The sequence below is a fragment of the Rhipicephalus microplus genome, chromosome 6 (assembly GCF_043290135.1).
Source record: "Rhipicephalus microplus isolate Deutch F79 chromosome 6, USDA_Rmic, whole genome shotgun sequence".
Classification (NCBI taxonomy): domain Eukaryota; kingdom Metazoa; phylum Arthropoda; class Arachnida; order Ixodida; family Ixodidae; genus Rhipicephalus; species Rhipicephalus microplus.
In genome coordinates this window covers 167735515-167756758 of record NC_134705.1, presented here as the reverse complement: position 1 = coordinate 167756758, position 21244 = coordinate 167735515, and the positions used below count along the sequence as shown (strand labels likewise).

The 21244-nt window shown below is 43.1% G+C and overlaps 1 protein-coding gene across 1 annotated transcript; it reads right to left on the bottom strand.

Moving 5' to 3' along the window:
* Window positions 1-2046: 2046 nt before the first annotated feature.
* On the bottom strand, window positions 2047-18630 carry LOC119167924 (uncharacterized). The gene is made up of 5 exons (XM_075866984.1): window positions 18420-18630; window positions 13325-13498; window positions 9666-9977; window positions 4645-4830; window positions 2047-2346 (listed from the first exon to the last, which is right to left on the bottom strand). The coding sequence occupies exons 1-5, from the start codon at window positions 18472-18474 to the stop codon at window positions 2312-2314; spliced, it is 762 nt and encodes a 253-aa protein (XP_075723099.1). The 5' UTR covers window positions 18475-18630; the 3' UTR covers window positions 2047-2311.
* Window positions 18631-21244: the final 2614 nt, after the last annotated feature.

The following is a 21244-nucleotide window of genomic DNA, read 5'->3' as shown; positions in this document are numbered from 1 at the left end:
ACCGTTCCTCTCCAGCGGATGTTAGTTCTTCGTTACGCGCTCATGCTGCGCCGTTTGCGTGCTTACCTCGATTGCGCGCATGCGTTGCTGGCATTCTCCATAGAGGGAAGTAAATTTTGGAGTGCAAGTCAAAATGAATGTCTGATTCAATTGTAGCGATTTATTAATTAAGTTGCCGACTTATTACGGTTTATACAATTGAGGCTATGTCAGTGCTGTAGTTTCTCCTGTTAGACAAAGTGTCGTCAGGTCTTGGCTGTTCCGTTTAATTTCAGGAATATGTCATACTGATGCGTGCCCTTCTGCACTTTAGATAGGAAAGAAAACTTGGGCACGAGACGCCTGCATGCGCAGTGGCAACGTCAACGGCACCGCCGACGCCTAATTTTCGAGTAGGTGTGAATATAAAATGCTCCACATTTAGTAAAAAGTCCAATTCACAAGTGAAATCAGAATGCCGTGTTCTGCGCTCATGCGTTACACGGGTCACTTTGTTGTTCCTTTCGTGGAACTGCCCCTGATTTAAATTAGATGCTACTTAAAGAATCATTACAGGCGCACTGACGTATTCACAGCTGCGACGCGTAGCACGGCGTGGTTTTTATAGCTTGTAGGAACGAAGCTTTTCATAGCATCACTTGGTCGGTCGTCGACATCTACTTGGCGTAGCCAGCATATCCACGGAGCGAATGATATGATGAGTGGGGCGAAGCGTCTATCCGTCCGATGCGTGCTGTAGTGTGATAAGAGTCAACGGACGCATGGAGGAACGAATTCACGAATGGGCGTTCGAATGAACGGACGCTTTACCCAACTAATCATTCACTCTCTGCAAATGCTGTAACTTTGTTTATTTATCCTTCACGCGCCGAACAGCGTTTTGCTTGTCATTGACAAGCCCCACTGAACGTTCCTCATATATAGGGAAGACTAGTTCTGGCGAACATGGCTGGACGGCCCGCGTGTTAGCCTAAGAAGCGAAGAACGCTTCTAAGAAGCAATAAACCACGTCGTGGCACAGCTGTGATCACGTTAGGGCGTCTGCAAGAATTCTCGAAACAGCGTTACAATGAAAAAGCCGCGCAAGTTCAATGAGAGCAAAAAGAGTTCATGCAATCGAGTGTAAAAAGTAATCTATGGGTGTAGAACGTTGCAGTCGTGTGACCTCGCTTGCGGATCGGGCTGCCTTTTTTCCTTTTTCTTTCCCGGTAACTCTTACCCCCCACCTTTTATACAGCTCACGAATTCGGAAGTTTAGTTTTGAGCACATAAGAATCTCTTGCAGAGGCATCGCAACTCTTAACTGCTCTAATATGAGCGGCGCCAAACTACTGCCAAATAAAAACCCCATTTGAAAATGAAACGCCCCAGCATTGGTTTTCTCTTTCGTACTCCTTGACCCGACAGTTCCAAACAAATATGAAGCTAAATAGAATCACAAAATCATTTTTTTCTCGCCACATAAAAGCTTCGCCAAAGGCACGGCAGCCTTTCTGACCGAAAGAAAGAGCGCCGCGGTGCGGAGTCAAGAGTGGGTCACGCCCCCCCTCTGAAAACACGCACTCTCCGTGGACGGCCGGAGAGAAACGCGCCCCGCGCCCGCAATCTCGGAGGCCATGATCTCTCACGCCTACTTTGCCCCGCCTATGAGAGTGGGCGTTAGATGCTTGTGCTTACATCCTTATCATTTGTTGGGGAGAATCATGCGCCATTGGTTTTCACCGGAATGATTCCCTTAGTTGCCGAGCCCACAAAAGTAACTTCAGTCGCTGCACAGGCCCCGTTTGCGAAAAGAGTACGCTTTTCATACAGAGTGAGGTACAAAATTGGCACACCGAATCATTTGCATTCATCTGTATTTGGGATTATGTTTCATGCGTCGTTTATGTTTAAACAGTTCGTTAAGCGTGTAGTTGTAAGCGTTGTTAGTTAGCTCTCGTCTTGTGTGTGTTGTTTTCCTCCATCATTTCTGCGTGAGCACTGTGCATCACGTTGTCATTGGCTTGCCTTTCCAACTGGTTGCTATCGCATTTATTCCTACGGCCCTGTGGCGAAATTGCAACTTTTTTTATTCACTGTGTGTATAAGCATAAGTGATTGTTTAATACAATGTTTTGAAGGTTGCGCTAAGCTTTGACCATTATGTTAATGGCTGTATGCCGGAAATTTGAATAGAATAGAATCGAAAATTTGAATCTTTGCTCGGAAATTTGAATAGAAACATGAGAATTTCATACAGTATTTCATATCTTCCTGAAAATTTCGGACAGACGAAATGACGTCCATTTCTGTTCTTGCTGGCACCAACGTTTCAGTGAAGATAATCGCACAAGTTTTTTCTGTGTCCTGAAAAGTAAGAAAAGTGTATATGAAAACTGACCCAGCTTTTTTCCAACAGAGCATGAAGAAATATACTAGTGGGCGATACCGTATGCTTGAATAACAAATAGGTATGCACATTTTTTCTAACTTGAGATGAAAGGTGTTGTGAGGTCTTCACGGCGTATTGGTTCTTTCGCACTTAATTTAACAATCATAGTCATGTTCGACATCTCATTTATGTGCATGCTGCAGCAGAATTCTTGGATCAGTTCTTAGCGCAGGTAAAGCGCAAAGACGGTGTAACATGAAACAGCCATACAAAAGCTCACAGAGAAAAATGATTTACATGTTGCTTGGTGTTTTTTGGCCTTGTCACATGTATAACTCTACACACTCGTGTTAACTCTACTAAGGCTGTTATTTTCTCTTGAAAGGATCAGGAGAAGCGCAGGTCACCAAAAGACAATTGATGCTTACCTTTGAAGACGTAGCTCTGTCCATTCGGGACTCACCAATAGTAATAACATTTAATATTCCTTACTCTCGGAGAGCGGCTAAGCCCAATGTATCCAGTTGCGCATCTACCACTAACTTTATCAATTCTTAGCGCTCAGCAAGCCATGCAATGCAGTAAATATCAGCTTGGAAAAACTGAAGCTGTTTGATGAGTCATCTTCAATACTGTGTATTGTGAAAGCTAAATTTAGTTTCTTTAACAAATATATTAACCATGACCCCTCTACACTTATTGTTTGCTTGCCTTCATTTCCGCCACTCCGCCACTGTGGTCTATAGTGGCTAAAGGTACTCGGCTGCTGACCCGCAGGTCGCGGGTTCGTATCCTGGCTGCGGCGGCTGCACACCTGATGGAGGCGGAAATGCTGTAGGCCCGTGTGCTCAGATTTTGGCGCACGTTAAAGCACGCAGGGTGGTCTGAATTTCCGGAGCTCTCCTCTACGGCGTCTCTCATATTCACATGGTGGCTTTAGGACATTAAACTCCACATAACAATCAATCATTTCCGCCTTCTTCAATGGCATTTAATACTTCAATATAAGATTTTTGGCTGCCATAGCACAAAGAAAAACATTCAATAATGCGGGATAAGCTACCGTTATCTTATATGCAATGTATAGGTGTTCATCGCTAGTTATTTTGATATGATTTAATGAAAATTGGCAATATACTTCAGCACACTTCACGAAAACGTCAGCTACATTGGTTACTACCGCATTTTTCTTACTGTGTAAACAATTATTGCTTTTCATCTCAATTTCTCAGACACTATTATTAGCCACTCTTTTGAATGCAAGATAAACTTCCACAAAGAACAGCATGACTAGCCTATGTCATAACGTCATCAAAATATGTCTGAAACTAATCAGCAGATACAGTGAATGCTGAAACAAAAAATGGACTGAAAGATAGGCGTCTGTAATAATTAATGTTCTCGAGTTTTGAGGAAGCGTTAGTGTGTGACTCAACTGTTGTAGACACTGGTAAATGGGAAGCGAAAAATTTATGAACTTGTGCAGCTTCAATAATCTATGTCGTGAACCAAGAGTGGTCAACTACGTAGAGGAGTGTGCCCTAGTAACTGAATTTCTGACAAAATGCATATTGGTCACAGCTAATATATGAACGGTCATGGGCAGTGCTCCTTGACTGAGTGACTTGACTCCTCGACTCCAGTGCTCCTCGACTGAGTGAAGTTAAAATGATGCTAAAGGCTATTTTTCAAAACCTCTATATCTTTGCGCTTTGATATAAAGCGTATTAATTGCGCAGAATTTATTGATTTTGCTGATCTGAGTAATTATTTTTAAAATAATGTAAGCTTTTAAAGTATTTGTCGATAAATAAACCACGCACATTTGCGTGCACGTCAATCTAGTTAAAGACAATATTGTCATTCGCTATAGAAAAAGAACAACTGAGTGACACCAAACAAATGTCAGAAACGAATCAATATGGGCTTCTCGTCCGTGTATTCGCCTTGTCTGGCTGGCCATGATTTGAGCATTCATTCGATGGTCAGACTCACTAGGAACAGCAAAGCAAACCTTAATCGTTAAATTATAACACCAGAAATTAAAGACTGAAAACTGATATTAACGGTAACACGTAGCAAATATGCCTGTCAAGGAAAACACATTTTATAGTCAGTCACAAAATACGCAATACACATTCCTTCGAAGAATGCGGTCATTACAAAAAGTACAAAAAATGCTTGCTGAACCACAATATTAACATCTCAATAAGAACAGTACATTTGTTATTCACTAATGTCAGCTTAGAAAAAACTAGAAGGGTTTAACTTACTCAAGCACTTTTGCTGACATTCTTCGCAGCTGTCGAAGAATGATCCTACCGTAGGGCATCTTTCAGCTTTAACTCTGCTGCATGTATAAAAACCGCCATTAAAAAACCATTTGTCAGAACTGTCATCACAGTCTCCTCCTATTCGTGGCCTGGCACCACAATGTCCGCCTTTCTTGGGTCTCTTTGCTGCAAGAGGAAATAAGTGTTCTGATTGTATTTCTATAGTATGCGACGTCTACGCTTCATTAATTTCAAGTATACAAGTTTTAAATATTGTCATGACACCAGAGCTTCAGCGGAGACTTAAATGAACTGCTTTTCACGGTGCTGTCAAAATCATTTGTTTTCGCGTCACCGAATATTATACAGTGCTTCGTTCAATTGTTTTTTTTTTTCATGCGCTTGGGAGGGATTGCATTGCTTGCCATCCTTTATGAACACTTTTATGAACTATACCTATCGAAATTTGTTTTGCGGCTCTCGACAAAGAGAACGAGGGCACTCCTTCGTAAAGAGCAGTTAACTGAACTACGAATTTGCGTTTTTTAACTGCGAAGCATTTCTTAGCGAACTTCGGCGACTTTGAGCGTATCTATCTATCTAGCCGCCTACGACTTTTAGCTCTCCTGGCCGTTTCGATAATGGTATCGATCCCAAACTTGGCATGGCATGACATACCTGTTTGAAGAACGTATTCAACTAGTCATAACATGAAGATCGTGATATGTATGTCATGAATGGCATGATTTACATTTTATGGCCCTGCACCTCTTGTGGCAGTTTCGTTCACATGGCATGTTGCAAGACTGGTACGGTACGGCATGATTGCATGGCGAACACAAATGACAGACCCTAACATGAAAATTATGACATGCGTGTCATGTAACAACATGACTACATTCCACGCTCATGATGCGCTCGCGGCCATTTCACAAGCGCCACATATACCAAATTTTATATTACGGTACGTGAATGGATGACGAAGGTATGTGACTGGTGCAAACATGATAATCATGAGATGAGTGTCATGTAACAACATGCCACGTTCATGATCCACTGGTGGCCGTTTCGTTAGCTTCACTTATACCAAATTTGATACTATGGGAAGTGAATGGATGACGAAGGTATGTTAATGGTGCAAACATGATAAACATGAGATGCGTTTCATGTAACAACATCACTACATGCTATGTTCATGATGTGCTCGCGGACGTTTCGCTAGCTTCACATGTACCAAACTCGGTATTACGTGACGTGAACGGACGACATAGGTAAACTACACATCCAAGCCTGATAATCACGACATGCGTGTCATGTAACAACATGTCTACATGCCACACTGATAATGTGCTCGCAGCCGTTTCGCTAGCTTCACCTATAGCAATTTTGGTATTATGTGCCGCCAATGAACGAAGGAGGTATCTGACAGGTGCAAAATTCATGATCATGAGATGCGTGTTTTGTGAGAACATGACTACATCTCACAGTGAAGGCGCCACTACATTTCGACGTGACGCGTTGCGCATGCTCGCCGGCGTTCTTTTCGTCGTGTCGCGCCGGCGTTGCCACGCCAGGCGCCGGTCTTGCCATATACTCGCATACGCGCGCCGCACTGTGTTGCTTTGACGCATGCGCGTTTCAGCGCGCCCAGCGTCCCTCCGTCTAGAAAAGAGAGAGCGCATCAGCGCGAATCGCAGCATGTCATATGTCGAGACAGTTGCCGTCGGGCCGTGCCGACGGACGCTGGTCGCGCCTGGCGTCAGACTATAGAGTGCTCGCGTTTTCCTAACGTTGCGTCGCTGTGCCCAGCGTGCGCGTGCGTCAGCGCTACATTGGAGTATATTGGGCCCTTCATGATGCGCTCGCGGCCGTTTTGCTAGCTCCACATATACCAAATTTGGTGTTACCTGACCTAAATGGCTGACGAAATATACTACTGGTGCTAACATAGTAATCCTGACACGCGTGGAATGTAAGAACATGACAACATACCACGCCCATAGCGTGCTCGCGCTATGGGCGTGGTATACTAAATTTGGTATCACGTGACGTGAATAGAGGACGAAGGAAAACAACACTGCCAAACATGATAACGATGACACGGAAGTCATGTACGACATCATTTACCTCCACCTCGTAATGTTGTGCTGATTTTAAAGTGACATATCAATAACATTTTTCATTTGTGCATATCATTGATTCACACTGTACGTGGAATCTGCCAATTTTTTTTTCTGCAGCGAGAACAATTTATTCCAACTAGAAAATTAACACATCACAAACGCCTTAACACTTTCAGGCACGGTGGTCAGCGTTCCTCACCACCAGTTGTTTAGCTAGCAAAGAAGTGTTTGCCTGTTATATTCAGTCTTCTCGACAGTTCGTCAAGGCAACCAGCATTGTGCGATTCGGCAGTGGCCTTGCGGGATGAGAATGGGAATGCATGGTACAGTACAATGAGCGTGTCTATGTCACTGCCAGGCCTGCGTGAAATTAAAAGTTGCGAGGACCATGGTCAAAACCGACCTTACAAATTGTAGTTCACTTCCTTTGAGAATTGGCTTGGCACGTGTGAGATAATGTTATGGCGTTCCGAATTCGGTCAAGTGAGGAAGACTGACTTGTTAAGTTACGGCGTAGCATCACCTAACTGGCATACTGTTTATATGATTTCTCACAATACCGGTCTGCTTGACCAGTCCAAACATCATATGAAAATTTTAGTCTGAATTTCCAATGCGATTTTGTGGAAGCATCACTGCTCATCTATGTGACACTTCGCCACGTGCGTAAAGCAAAGTTCACGGGTCACATGCAAACTCGGTTTGTCGAAACATTTACAACCACGGCGTTCATTTGGGAAGCATAATTTGTAATGACCAATAAAAGACATTTAAGCTTCACCTTTAGGAGTTTCTCTAGCGAAGATTCAGCCCCTCCTAGCTGACGCCAACTCAACACGCCCGCAACAGAAATAAGTAAAAGTAGTTGGTGGCAGAAAGTAGAGAGAAATGACAAAAATGATAACAAAGATAAGGACCTTCTTCCTTAAAGGGCCGACAGAGAGATCATGATTTGGAGTTTGTTCTGCTGTAAAGTAGATTTTTTCAAACTTACTATTGAGGCATTAGGCCATTTTCAAAAAAATAACAAAATGTTTTTATTTTTTATTTGCCAAACTTGGTAGTACAACGGTCGCCGCACCATTCTAAACGGAATGCCCCTAAAATTTTCCATCCAAGCATACCCCAACAACCTTGGAGCCAGCTTGGCGCTTCCCCGCAATGGACTCTGAATGTTTGCACCTGCAAAAACCTATCTGCCCTTAGAGCGAATCTTTCTTGATTTTAGTCCACAGTGTACGAGTCTATACTACAGCCAGTATTGGTTTAAAATACGCTGAAGATTAAAAGTATAAGGTATGACGACTTTGTTATTGCGGTAACCTACACTAATTATCACGCATAAAAAGGGTTAGATGTGGGGTGCTAGACAGTACAAGCGAAATTCACCATAAAGTTACAATCCATGCTGAAAATTCGGCAGATCTCACGTACCTGGGAATTGATGCTGTAGAGCGAAACATGTGGAAGAAAGGTGGCCGTGTTGCTATTTTTTTCATTGAGCGACATGCCATGAAATGACGCTAAGTATATCTACAATGTTGCACGCACAGACATATGTCGAAGAGTTGCAGATGTTGATAGAACTCGTTGTCTGCACTCGCGCAACAATGCCAAATGAAACATGCGTAATATCAATACCACAAGCTGATATGAGGCGCTGATACTCACGAGGATGCTGGCCCTGGACCATGCTACATAAATCAACTTCAGTGCATGGCAACTACAACCACAACTGACGTTAACCTGGCGTGGCGACTGTAATAAAAGACTACGTATGTATTATTTATAAAATTGGGTAGGCAGTACTGCAACCACTATGGACGTTTCACAAAAATTAACGTATATTTCAAAAGTATATAGTTCCGAGACCTGGCGTCGCTCTGTGGTAAAATTCTTCATTGCCACGCAGAACGCTTGGGTTCGATCGATTCTAGCATGCACCATTTGCATTCGTCGGGTCGATGCTACCGATGCCGGGTAGTTCTTAACGCTCGCGCGTTGAAATTGGCCACGTGTGTTCTCGTCGTTCCTGGGTCAATCACCTGTGGCACATACCCGCATACCAGTGGCACATACTGGCCCTGTGCCACTGTCCCTGTGCCACTGCCCAGCGGGAAGTGTTTGACGGTGTACGCAACAGTGTTGTGACATTATTCATGTCTTGACCAGCGTGTCATATTCGTCAAACCATCTCACCCTCCCATGCCAATTTTGGTTCACGCCAAGCTAAGCGGGTGACCACGAAAGCACCCAAACATATGCGGATAGATAGATAGATAGATAGATAGATAGATAGATAGATAGATAGATAGATAGATAGATAGATAGATAGATAGATAGATAGATAGATAGATAGATAGATAGATAGATATAGATTCAAAGTCACCGAAGTTCGCTAAGAAATGCTTCGCATATAAATACATCGCTGTTTATTCAATATATGAAGATGTTCCTACCGACGCTGACAGATCTGCTAAAGGTGACAGCTCAAGCAATAAAAATGGTGGCCAGGAAGATGATTTCCGCGATATCATGTTCAATGACGAGACCACCTCGTTCTACTGACAATGTCAGTGACGCATGCGATACCGAAATAGGTGCAGGTTTTTCCGACACATACCAAGGAGTTCTCATATGCAGTACAAAGCTTCAGATATCACTGCAGCGTATACTTTGTAGACTTTGTACTTTCACCTGACATCCTTGAAATGAGAAGTAGTTACCCCTTTTCGTATTATTAGCTTTTTTATGGAGCCCTCCGCCTTCCCAGCAACCCGTCCGTTGTTAAACTGTTCAGCTCTGCTGAAAACCGATTATCCAAAGTACACCAAAACTGGGTTTTCATAAGGTCGTTTGCTTGGAAGTTTCAAATAAGTTTTTTTTTTAAATACTCACGTTTAGGAGGCTTCCATTTTTTGCTCTCTCCGCTTTCCTCGCCTGATTCTTGTTTTACAGGCTTACGAGGGCGTTTTGGGCGCATCTCTGGCCTGGTGGGACGTCGCTTAGGAAGAGCCCACGGAGGAGGTCTTGGCCAAGGAGGACGTTGCCTTGGTGGCCATGGCCTTGGAGGATGTCTTTTGGGAGGGCGTGGCCTAGGAGGATGATCTCTAGGAGGGCTTGGTCTATGAGGTGGCTGCTTGGGAGGAGCTTCCCAAGGAGGCTGCTGCGTCGGTCTTGGTGCTGGACGCTGGGGTCTTTTTCCAGCGCCTGCATAGAAACGCTATGAAATTTCACACTAAGGTAGGGCCATGTTGAGTTGCGTGTGAAGTAACACGAAATCTACTTAGCGCTGCAGTCTTCCCATGATTTCCATATTATGCGTCGAAGTTAGGGCACTTTACAATAATCAAAACTTGGAATGGTTGTTTTGCTTAATTTCTTGTGTGCTCGTGCTGGCCCCACTGGACACACATTCAACACGGTTACTTGTTGTCAGCCCTATTTATTAACAATTTAAATAGGTTTCGTCTGCGCCCGCCATATTCGGCTCACCGAAGACGGTTTGTGTCACTATGTAACATTAATATGCACCTACCGGAGCGTGGCTGCCCATGGTTCTAATAGATTAATTACATCCTATGTATTAGGCTAAAAGAGGCAGCTACAGTGACATATAAAGACCCGCGATAACCTCCATGTTGGCGGAGATACCACTTATAACTTACCGACTACGCTGATACGCAGCGCCAGTAAACAATTTTTCTTCAATTTTTGTACATTTGCGATGTATCCAGAGTGTAGCGAGGTGTAAAGCCACCTTCATATGTGTGTCTTATTCACTCAACGTAACTCCAACCTATTCTATATACTAAATAAAGACCGTCAGTAGAACAATGATAAACTTTAATACTTTACGAATTTACAATAGGTAGTAAAGCTTAGCGACCATGTTATTTCAATAATCAAAGGTATTGCATTTCTCCATAAAGCCAACTAAGTATGACGTTCCAAGTAGAGGAGAAATTGAAAATTCTTAACCTGATTGCATTTCATTTGTGCATAAAACGAACCAAGTATCATATTTGAAGAGTTGGAGAAATTTGCTATTGTATGTATGTAGTAAGAGAAAATAGGAATCATGCTATCGAGGCCACTACCGCAATAGATGCTAATGGTTTTAGCAAGCTAATCGTATGAAACAGTTCGCAATACGCTGAAGATAAAAGAAAAACAAGTTGAGTGTAAAACAACTTCAGCGCATCCATAGCTCATTATCGCTAGCTTTATTTATCATTAGTTACAGAACTGACAAAACGGGGTCATTGAGCTTAGCTAAACTGGGTTGCCTATTTGCATCAAACATTTGTTACATTTAGTTACGCTCATTTTTGCTCGTAGCCGAAGAAGAGTTTGCCAGTCGAACGATACGGTAAGACGAATGTGCTGTACTGCGAACCTTTAGTACTGTAATTCGGTCATTGGCCGAAGCCATCGGTGAATTCGAATGCAAGGCATCGATCGCCGCTCCTAAAGCTCAACGTTGGCGGCTTTCTGATTTCTTTTAATGTTACGCCCGCCGAAGTTCCCACTCATCACTCGTTCGATTCTTCCAATGAGCACGCTGGTACTCATCTTTGCACTTTCACTCATTAGCAAGCCAAGCGACATCAGCGGGATGGGTCAACGCAGCTTCCCACTTTCGCCGCTATGGGACTACGCAGATAGCTTCGGCTAGAGTAACCTCGGCACAGATGGCCAGTCTTCGCGCTCCGTTATTAAAGACGATAGTTTTTCTTGAGGACCTTCGACACAAAAATTTTGGTCTGTTTGTCTGTCTTCCTGTCTGTCTGCCTGTCTGTCTGTACATTTGTCTGCTTGTCTGACCTTAACGATACCCCTACGACACCAAGCGAAATACCAAACGGCCGACCCCACGGCAGCGCCCAGCAATATTGCTCAATTTTCAGGTTTCATACTTGTGCAATTGTCAATTAAAATCAAATACTGCACTTATTGAGGCACCAAACAAAACTTCTATATTCTTTATGTTTGTCTTTATAGTAAAAAGGCATACATCAGTAATTCTAAGGACGATAGCGTTTATGAAGCTGCGCTGACGATGCAACGCTTGCACGAAAAGGCAAGTGTTTCCAACGCTTTGTTAAGACGACATGGTGGTCTCACCTCCCCGTCGATTAGCGTTCTACACCTGATCGCCTCTCAGACGGGCGCACACGCCGCGCGCTTCGTTTTCCAAGATAACTGCCAGATAGCTCCCTTGTGTCACGTGGGACTCGACTCCGCTGCACGCTCAACCAGACAGACAGACGGACAGACAGACAGACAGACAGACAGACAGACAGACAGACAGACAGACAGACAGACAGACAGACAGACAGATAGATAGATAGATAGATAGATAGATAGATAGATAGATAGATAGATAGATAGATAGATAGATAGATAGATAGATAGATAGATAGATAGATAGATAGATAGATAGATAGATAGATAGATAGATAGATAGATAGATAGATAGATAGACAGACAGATAGATAGATAGATAGATAGATAGATAGATAGATAGATAGATAGATAGATAGATAGATAGATAGATAGATAGATAGATAGATAGATGCTCAATGTTTAGTTTGAAACATAAACACCATGCCTGGAGGGGGCGTTTTTTTTCTGGATAGTACCCTTTAAAATGTACGTTAGAAATTACAGTGAGTTTTATCATTTTTTTTCAACATCCTGAACGCATTGTTTTGTGGGCAGTTGAGTAGGGAAAGATAATTTTCATTATAGTTGAAAGTGAGTCGTGCTTAGGTAAATTTTTGCCTAAATGTTAAAGGGACCTTGATTTAGATTGATAAACTGCACTCTGAGAATTGTAATGTCATGAGTTTTGCTATAAAAGGTAATTAATTATAAGCCGATGTCATGGTGTTTAGTGTGGGAATCTCAGTGTGGCCTCGCCGCCCCTATTTTATTTTGACACTTTTTTTTTTACTTACCAGCGTCATCTTGCGGTAAAATCGGTGTTTTCGTCATTGTATAACTCTTTTTCACCAACAAGCAAAAAAAATTGTTGCTCTCTATTGAGTCACCTTTAAAGCAGCACTCAAGCGATATTCATATGCCTTCAGTATACTGTTACTGCGCTGATGCGCTATAGCAGTAAACTCGCTAAATTTTCAAGACGGACTGATATCAGTCTGGAAACAGCACTTCAGACCCCTCAGGCCTGACTAACTCTCAGTGATATGCATACAGCAATGCATTTGGTGCTCCTTAACAACAACATTACGCTTTAAAAGTATTATTTACCTTAAAATTGTACTTTTTTCTTGGAAAAAAAAGATAGCAATAGAAAGGCTTTACAGGTCGCAATGCCTGAATTTCTACTGCTGAAACAACTATTGTGCCACTATAGACTTTAATCTCACTCCCACTTTTTCCGAGCACAGAAGTTCTTTTTAGAGATGAATTACAAAATAACCACACATTGATAAATAGAAACACATCTCCACAACGGTCAAACATAATTCGATATGGAGAAACCACATACTTCATACAGTAATCTTAGCAAGTAATAAAAAATGCCTTACCCTTACAGCTGTCTTCGCACTGTTTTTGCGAATCAAACGTGTTGCCCCGTGACTCGCACTCTCCGTACATAAAGTTTTGACATTTTAATTCTTCTTGGTTGTAATACCATTTAGTTATATCTGGTTCACAGTCATCGCCTTCTTTTGGCATCACATGGCAGCCATATGCCTTCCCTGTGGAAGAGAAGCATATTTTCCGAAGCAGTTTTGCTTTCAAGCAAACTATCACTCACGAAGTGTTGAAAACTTGAACAGCTGTTCCCTTTAACTTCCAGCATAAAGTCCATAATTAATTTTTAGCAGAGAATTGTACGTTTCCGCCGCAAAGGAAGCGGTATCAGTGCAAGCAAAAATAACAAAAAATGTGACTTTTGCACGATAACGGTTGCTTGTTTTTTTTTTCTCTCTCGAATGAAGCAAGTTTCAAGGTTATGAAGTTGAGTGTAACTAAATATCGTTTTGTGTAATAATTGTATCATTTCCGTCGTTCATTTTCCAATCTCATACCGTGTTACAGTAATACATAAACCAACTTGCCAGGTCAGAAACTGCGTCGAAATAGTTATTTGACATACATCTCTGCTTTGATTTTGTAAGATTAGAGCTCAATCAACCAAAAGAGAAGCAGGGTTTGGTACAGCCTAGTTAACAATAGACTATATTCGTGTTATAAAACAGGTAATAGAGAATTGCCCAATATACAGCCAACCTATCGATATAAAGCCTTCCTATATAATGAGAATGCATTCGATTCAGTGAAAATATCAATGGTTCTGCAGGCACAGCTAAGTCAGAACGTCAACGAAGTCTATATAAACATACTGACAGAAATATACAGCATATTCACCACCACTATAGCCCTAAATAAACAAAGTGACATAATCAAAATGGAGGAGGGTGTAAGGCAGGGAGAAATTATCTCATCAATACTAGTCGACACTTGTTTAGGGATGTTTTCAGTGCCTTCGATTGTGAAAAGTTAGGGATAAGTGCTAACGTAGAGGTTTATAGTAACCTGAAATTCACCAATGACATAGCATTGATGAGTAACTCAGGGAAGAAATCACAACTCATGATATCTGAGCTGAACATAAAATGCAGAATAATAAGTTTGAAAATTATTATGCATGAAACTAAAGTATTATGAAACAGCCCTGGCAGAGAACAACGTTTTGCGATGGAACAAACGGGGCGTTAAGGATGGTATATTTGAAATCATGAAGAGACGGACATGGGCCGGGAATGAAGCACTTAGGCAGAATAACCGCTAGTCTATGAGAGTACTGACTGAAATCCAAGAGAAGGCATACGCCTCAGAGAGAGACATGAAATTTATAAAGGCACATGAGATTAGAAAGTTTGTAGGCATAATGTGGCAGCAGAAAGCGCAAAACCGGGTCGATTGGCAGAACATGGGAGAGGCTTTCGTCCTATGGTCAGGAAGATGATGATGATTATGACGTGGCTGTGTTTATGTGCGTATAATGTAAGCAACCATGTGATATATATATATATATAAATATATATATATATATATATATATATATATATATATATATATATATATATATATATATATATATATATATATATATATATATATATGATCTCAGGCGCATTCAGTTACCGGCACCATGACAGAACCATCGACTGAGCTCGACATCCCAAAGTACACCGGATCAGCGGACGACGGACCCGTACAGGACTGGTTCAACCTATTCGAGGTCCACGCCACCGCTGCATCCTGGTCGGAACAGGAGATGGTCACCAACTTTACCGACTACGTCACTGGTGAGGCTTTTAAATTTTACCTCACCCACATATTCGACAACGACGAATCATGGCAAAAAATCAAAGAAGAAATGATCATTCGATTTAAAGATTACGATGAGGATTCACTTACAACCCGTGATCTGAAGGCAATCGATCTCAGTTGTCACAACCACCAGCAGTCTTCAAGCACTAAAACAGCCAAATCGAGTCGCCCAATCCCATTCCGACAAGACCTCTTCAAACATCCGCTCACTGAAAGACATCAAGGTCTATTTCCACGAAGAGTTAATCTTCCACCTTGTTTTGCTACGGCACGACAATTGACCTCTACACCATTACTGCACCATAGGACTGGTGTTACCGAACCATCCAGTGCACTGTACTCCCCGCATCGTACACTTGGCCCACCACCTGGTTTTCCGTCACTTTGCTCTTCAGTTACTGACAACGCCCACCTCACGCCTCACACGCTCGCTACGGTTGGTATACAGCTGAGGAACTCCGAATATACTCAGCCAAGCCCAGGGTCTATCGTCCATATTCATGCATCAGAACAGTCGACCTGCAAAGTTGCGCAGACAGAGAAACAATCCCAAGCAAAATCCGACCAAATCAAGCGTTTGTCAGTGTCGCCGTCGAGTTCCCAGCCACCTAAGAGTCCAAAAAACACAGTGGGCTCGGAAAAATCAACTCTCAAGCACTGCCCTGTACCAGAAGCGTCTATTAAGAACGGCGTTGCAAGAGCCTCCAAAGACTTCTCTGTCGATTCTAGTGCACCACCTTCATTTTCTTTCGAGAATCGCGACAACCCAACGACAACCAACTATCTACTAGTCACATCAACTATGAAGAAAAAGCAGGCTCGTGTTACTAAACGAGTACCACCTCGTAAGATTCCGCAACATCAGCAGTGCCATCAAGACCTCAAAGAACTCCTGAAACTACGGCAGTTACATCAAGCACAACGACGAACTAAAATGAGATCACAAGCAGATCTGTGGCTTAAGGATGGTCGTCAGAAACGACACCAACTAAAGGAAAGACCAAGTCAACATTTGAGCCATATTCGTAGAAGGAAACGTCAAAGAAGTCTTCTGTACAAGATATCAAGGCTTCGTGTACTCTCCTACCGATGGAGATACCACCACAGAAAACCACGAAAGAGACTGAACGTTACCATTTGCAAATTGCGGGTACATAGGCATCGTATCATCAACTTCGGATCTCGTGAACGCAATCCTGAAGCAATGCTTCTGTCTCAGCCACGACAAAGAATACAGCACCCGCGGCAGAAAACTCGGCGCCTACGACGTCCGACCTTCAAATTCTACAAGGACGTCCAGCATCGTTGGTTCTTCGCAGCTGCTGAAGCCGTGTCATGGTCAGTGCAGTTGTGCAGGACGCGGTTATCTTCTCCAGAACGCCACAGTCAGCCTCGCCCACCAGAACTTCTGCGTAAACCGGACTGCTGCACGATCTCCTGAAGTCTTTGAAAGTTTACGGAACTCCCCTGAAGCATAGAACCGATTATGAATTTTGACATTTGTGACTTTTCAATCTCTCCTTGTTTACTACTTCTCGTTCGTAATCCGTGCCTTCTTTCGGGGGGAGGGGGAATCGTGTGACGTATGAGCGACGGTTGGTAGAAGATGAGGAAGAAGTGCAGAATGCAATAAACATGGGGTATGAGCCAGGCCACGTCTCCCGCATCTAGCGTCACATATATATATATATATGCTCTAAATGAAGCCAGGGTATGTAAGTTCATTTTTCCTAATAATTGCAAGCGAACTTCGTTTCAGAACCGTCAGCGTATAGACGCCCGTAAAAGGTCATTGCCTTTAGCAATATTAATGCGTACTTATGCTTGTGACTAACCTTCCTTAATACCAAGCGAAACCTGGTATAGTGTGCATGGCGTCGTTGCAGCCGAAAAGAGATATGAAGCATTTATTGAAGAATACGGCGAGATTTAAGTGTGGGGAGCGTGAGATCCTTTTCGGAATTTCTGCTCGCCCCTGCTACTCAGTGGCCTAGCTTCGAATCTGAGTTCTCTGTCTACACAGGCAATAGTGACCAAGTTTCCTTGTCTGTTTTTATGGCCGCTATGACTTTCAATATTTCTCACTTTACTAGTGACGAACGTATCAGCGCTCCGTCTTGAACGCGTCGTCAATCAGCTTATATCAGAGCCGCGTCTTAATGAAACCGCCCCTAAAGCAAGCGCGTGAGAGGGAACCGGGTCAGTTTATCGCTTCCGGCACTGAAGTTCTGTCATGTCTTCAGCTGCACGTCAGCGCGATGAAATAAACAGTTGTTGCGGCTTGCCTTTCTTTTTGGCTTGCACGTTTCTTTCTCGTTGTGGCTGGTTGACAGCTCGTGAAGGTGCTGGGTTAGTACATCTTCTGACAGCCCCTAGTGTTATATACACCGTCCCGCGTGCCACACGAGATGGCCGCGACCTGTGCGGATCACATGATCACCCACGCTACTTTCTTTAGCTGCTTTGCGAAAGCTACGCCTAAGTGACGTGTCACTAGTGGGTGGGCGCTTTATTCGCGTAAGCTCGCTAACTAGTCCCTCCGTTTGTGCATGCGTCCGCCCGCCTATCTCTCTATCCGTCCGTCCGTTCGTCCATAGATCAAGCTACGTATAGTGTGACGTAGGTGCGCTTAGCCAATGCTAATATTTTCCGGCTTCTAATCACATACAAGTTTCCTGTAAAACAGCTGCATGAAGCCAGTACAGATATCGTGCATGATCACGTGCGTAGAATAGCGAAAGTCACAGATCTTCTCACGCACGACGGTTTTTAGCTTTTAAATATGTTCTCTCGACCATCTAACAGCACTGGGTGCAAAACGGTGGCAACACAGGACAAGGTTAAGGAAAAAAACAACACAAGGGCTTCTGTTATTCATTCTTTAGCTACCGTCCCGGTTTCACCCTGTTCTCAACTCAGTAACATGCACCAACTGACCCTGCAAGACACCCCTCTATGTAGCCCAGTGGCACACTCACACATAAACCATAAGAAACCTTGACTATGACATGCACCGGTACTCTGCAGAATGCATTGAAACTAGTAGATCATGCATCAATCATATTGAGTAGCTATTTGCAGACGGCACAGGGATGCTATCAGCGTAAAAACTCCTTAAGACTGCTCGAGCTTTTTTCGCTAAATCTCTCCAAGTTTATTTTTATCAAGCTTCTGTAGTACCCGAGTGGTAAACCAGCAATGTAAGAGTTCGAAAGGGCACAAAGGACACGGAGCTGGTACATTTATAACGCTTTATATAGATATATTGCCGTAGCTTACCATCTGGTTGAATATATGCGAAGTATGCGACGAAAGTAAATAGCCGGACTCGCATTGCTAAGTAACGCACTTTAACATACTATCAGAGCGAAAAAAAAACTGTTTACTCTTAGCTTCCCATGCCTGGCCAAAGGAGGCCGAGAAATACCGGAGAAGCGTTTCAGTATCTGCACAATGTCTAACAATGGTGCGACTACAAAAGTGCAAATGCTTATGGCAGGTTTTTCAAACGCAAGTGTTCCACAATAACTGCCTTGTCGATGGGTTTTAAAAGAGAAGAAACCATTTTATTTCAAGGCTCGGTTTTCAAGTAGTCGAACTTGCTGTTGCATACACGCTTTCAAATCTTAAAATAGCTAGAATCAAGTAGAATCGCCAATGTTGTTTTTTTAAAAACTGAATAAATTAACTGAAGAATCGACTGTGAACTAAGAAATTTGTCTAGTTGTAGCGACCGGGATACAAACAATATGCTTCTTGAAAGACAAGTCACACTAGTATCTCAATCAGAAAGGGCACTCTAAACGGAGTGGCAATGACCAAGGCGAAATTCATTCCTACATTAAGTAAAGATTGGTTGAATTCAGAAGGGTTGAACAGATCCAGAGGTTTGTTACGCATCTTAGAAGGGGTCTGTGGGGATCTCGAAGGATAGTACACCCCGCAATGCACCAGAGATTAGCCGGAGTAGTACTGCGTGGGTGGCAAACAGGAGGTGCTCCCAAGCGTCGATTGCGTGAGAAGCGTAACAGTACGTGGAACATGTCCACGCGATGCGTTCGAAGGTGAATGACGGCAAGTAGCATCTGAAGTGTGGCGATTGGAGCTGTTGGTATACACAGCCACGAGTATTGTGGTTTTCCGGTTTGTTCGTGACGAAGGCTTGCAGGCAATGTACGTAGAACGTCCAGTACATGTTGTGCGGTCTCAATGTGTGGTGACTTCAGCCTGCCGACCAACACTCGAAGTGTGTTTAACAGTGATTTAACAACTATCTGAATAACTTTGTCTTTTTCTGTCAACTTATATGTCGAAAACTGAGAGTTCACTCTTCTCAAGGTGCGCTGGGAATCCGCATGCCACTGCGACTTCTGCAATGGAAGCCAAACCACGTCAGATGTGTCCATGGCACTCTTCTTGCTTTTAAATGCGAAGCATTTCTAAGCAAACTTCGGCGGCTCTGAGCGTATCTATCTATCTATCTATCTATCTATCTATCTATCTATCTATCTATCTATCTATCTATCTATCTATCTATCTATCTATCTATCTATCTATCTATCTATCTATCTATCTATCTATCTATCTATCTTTCTATCTATCTATCTATATATCTATCTATCTATCTATCTATCTATCTATCTATCTATCTATCTATCTATCTATCTATCTATCTATCTATCTATCTATCTATCTATCTATCTATCTATCTATCTATCTAGCCATTTACGACTTTTAGCTCTCCTTGCCGTTTCGATATTGCTATCGATACCAAACTTCGTGTGGCATAACATGACTGTATAAAGAACATATTTGACTAGACATAACATGAAAATCGTGACATATATGTCCTAAATATCAAGATTTACATTTCATGGTCCTGCAGCTCTTGTGGTGGTTTCGTTCACATGGCATGTTACAAAACAGGTATGGTATGACATGATTGCATGGCGAACACAAGCGACAGAACCTAACACGAAAGTCATGACATGCGTGTCATGTAACAACATGACTACATGCCACGCTCATGATGCGCTCGCGGCATTTTCGCTAGCATCACAAATACCAAATATTGTATTACAGTACGTGAATAGATGACGAAGGTAAGATACTTGTGCAAACATGATAAACATGAGATGCGTGTCATGTAACAACTTGACTACAAGCTACGCTTACGATGCGCTCGCAGCCATTTTGCTAGCTTAACATGTACCAAACTCAGTATTACGCGACGCGAATGGACGACATAAGTAAATGACACAATCAAACACGTTAATTACTGCATGCGTGTCACGTAACAACATGACTGCATGCCACACACGATGCGCTCACGGTCGTTTCGCTAGCTTCACATATATCTAATTTGGTATTACGTGACGTCAATGGATGATAAAGGTATGTGACTCGTGCAAACATGATAATCATGAGATGCGTGTCATGTCACAACATGACTACATGAAACACTCGAGGCACCAATACACTTCGACTGACGCGGTGCGCATGCTTGCCGGCGTTCATTTCGTCGCGCCACTCCGGCATGGCCACGTCAGACGCCGGTCCTGCCATATAGGCCCATTCCATGTGTGTAAACACAGGTAGGCCAATGTCTACATAATAGGAAAATTATAACGACGTCCGCATATAACTTCCACCATAAGCGCTGAGGGCTGCGATGTGCTCTTACAAACAAAACTAAGTTGTGAGACATGACTCACATCCAACCGCGACGTAGCTCGTCGGCATACCGTTTTTTTTTCTCGTTGCTTGATTGATTGATTTGTGGGGTTTAACGTCCCAAAACCACCATTTGATTATGAGAGACGCCGTAGTGGAGGGCTCCGGAAATTTTGACCACCTGGGGTTCTTTAACGTGCACCCAAATCTGAGCACACGGGCCTACAACATTTCCGCCTCCATCGGAAATGCAGCCGCCGCAGCCGGGATTTGAACCCGCGACTTGCGGGTCAGCAGCCGAGTACCTTAGCCACTAGACCACCGCGGCGGGGCTTCTCGTTGCTTGACGAAGAACTCCACGTGCACCATTGAAAACCCAGCAGAAACTGCGGTAACTCAACCACCATGGTTGCATATATATACATATATAT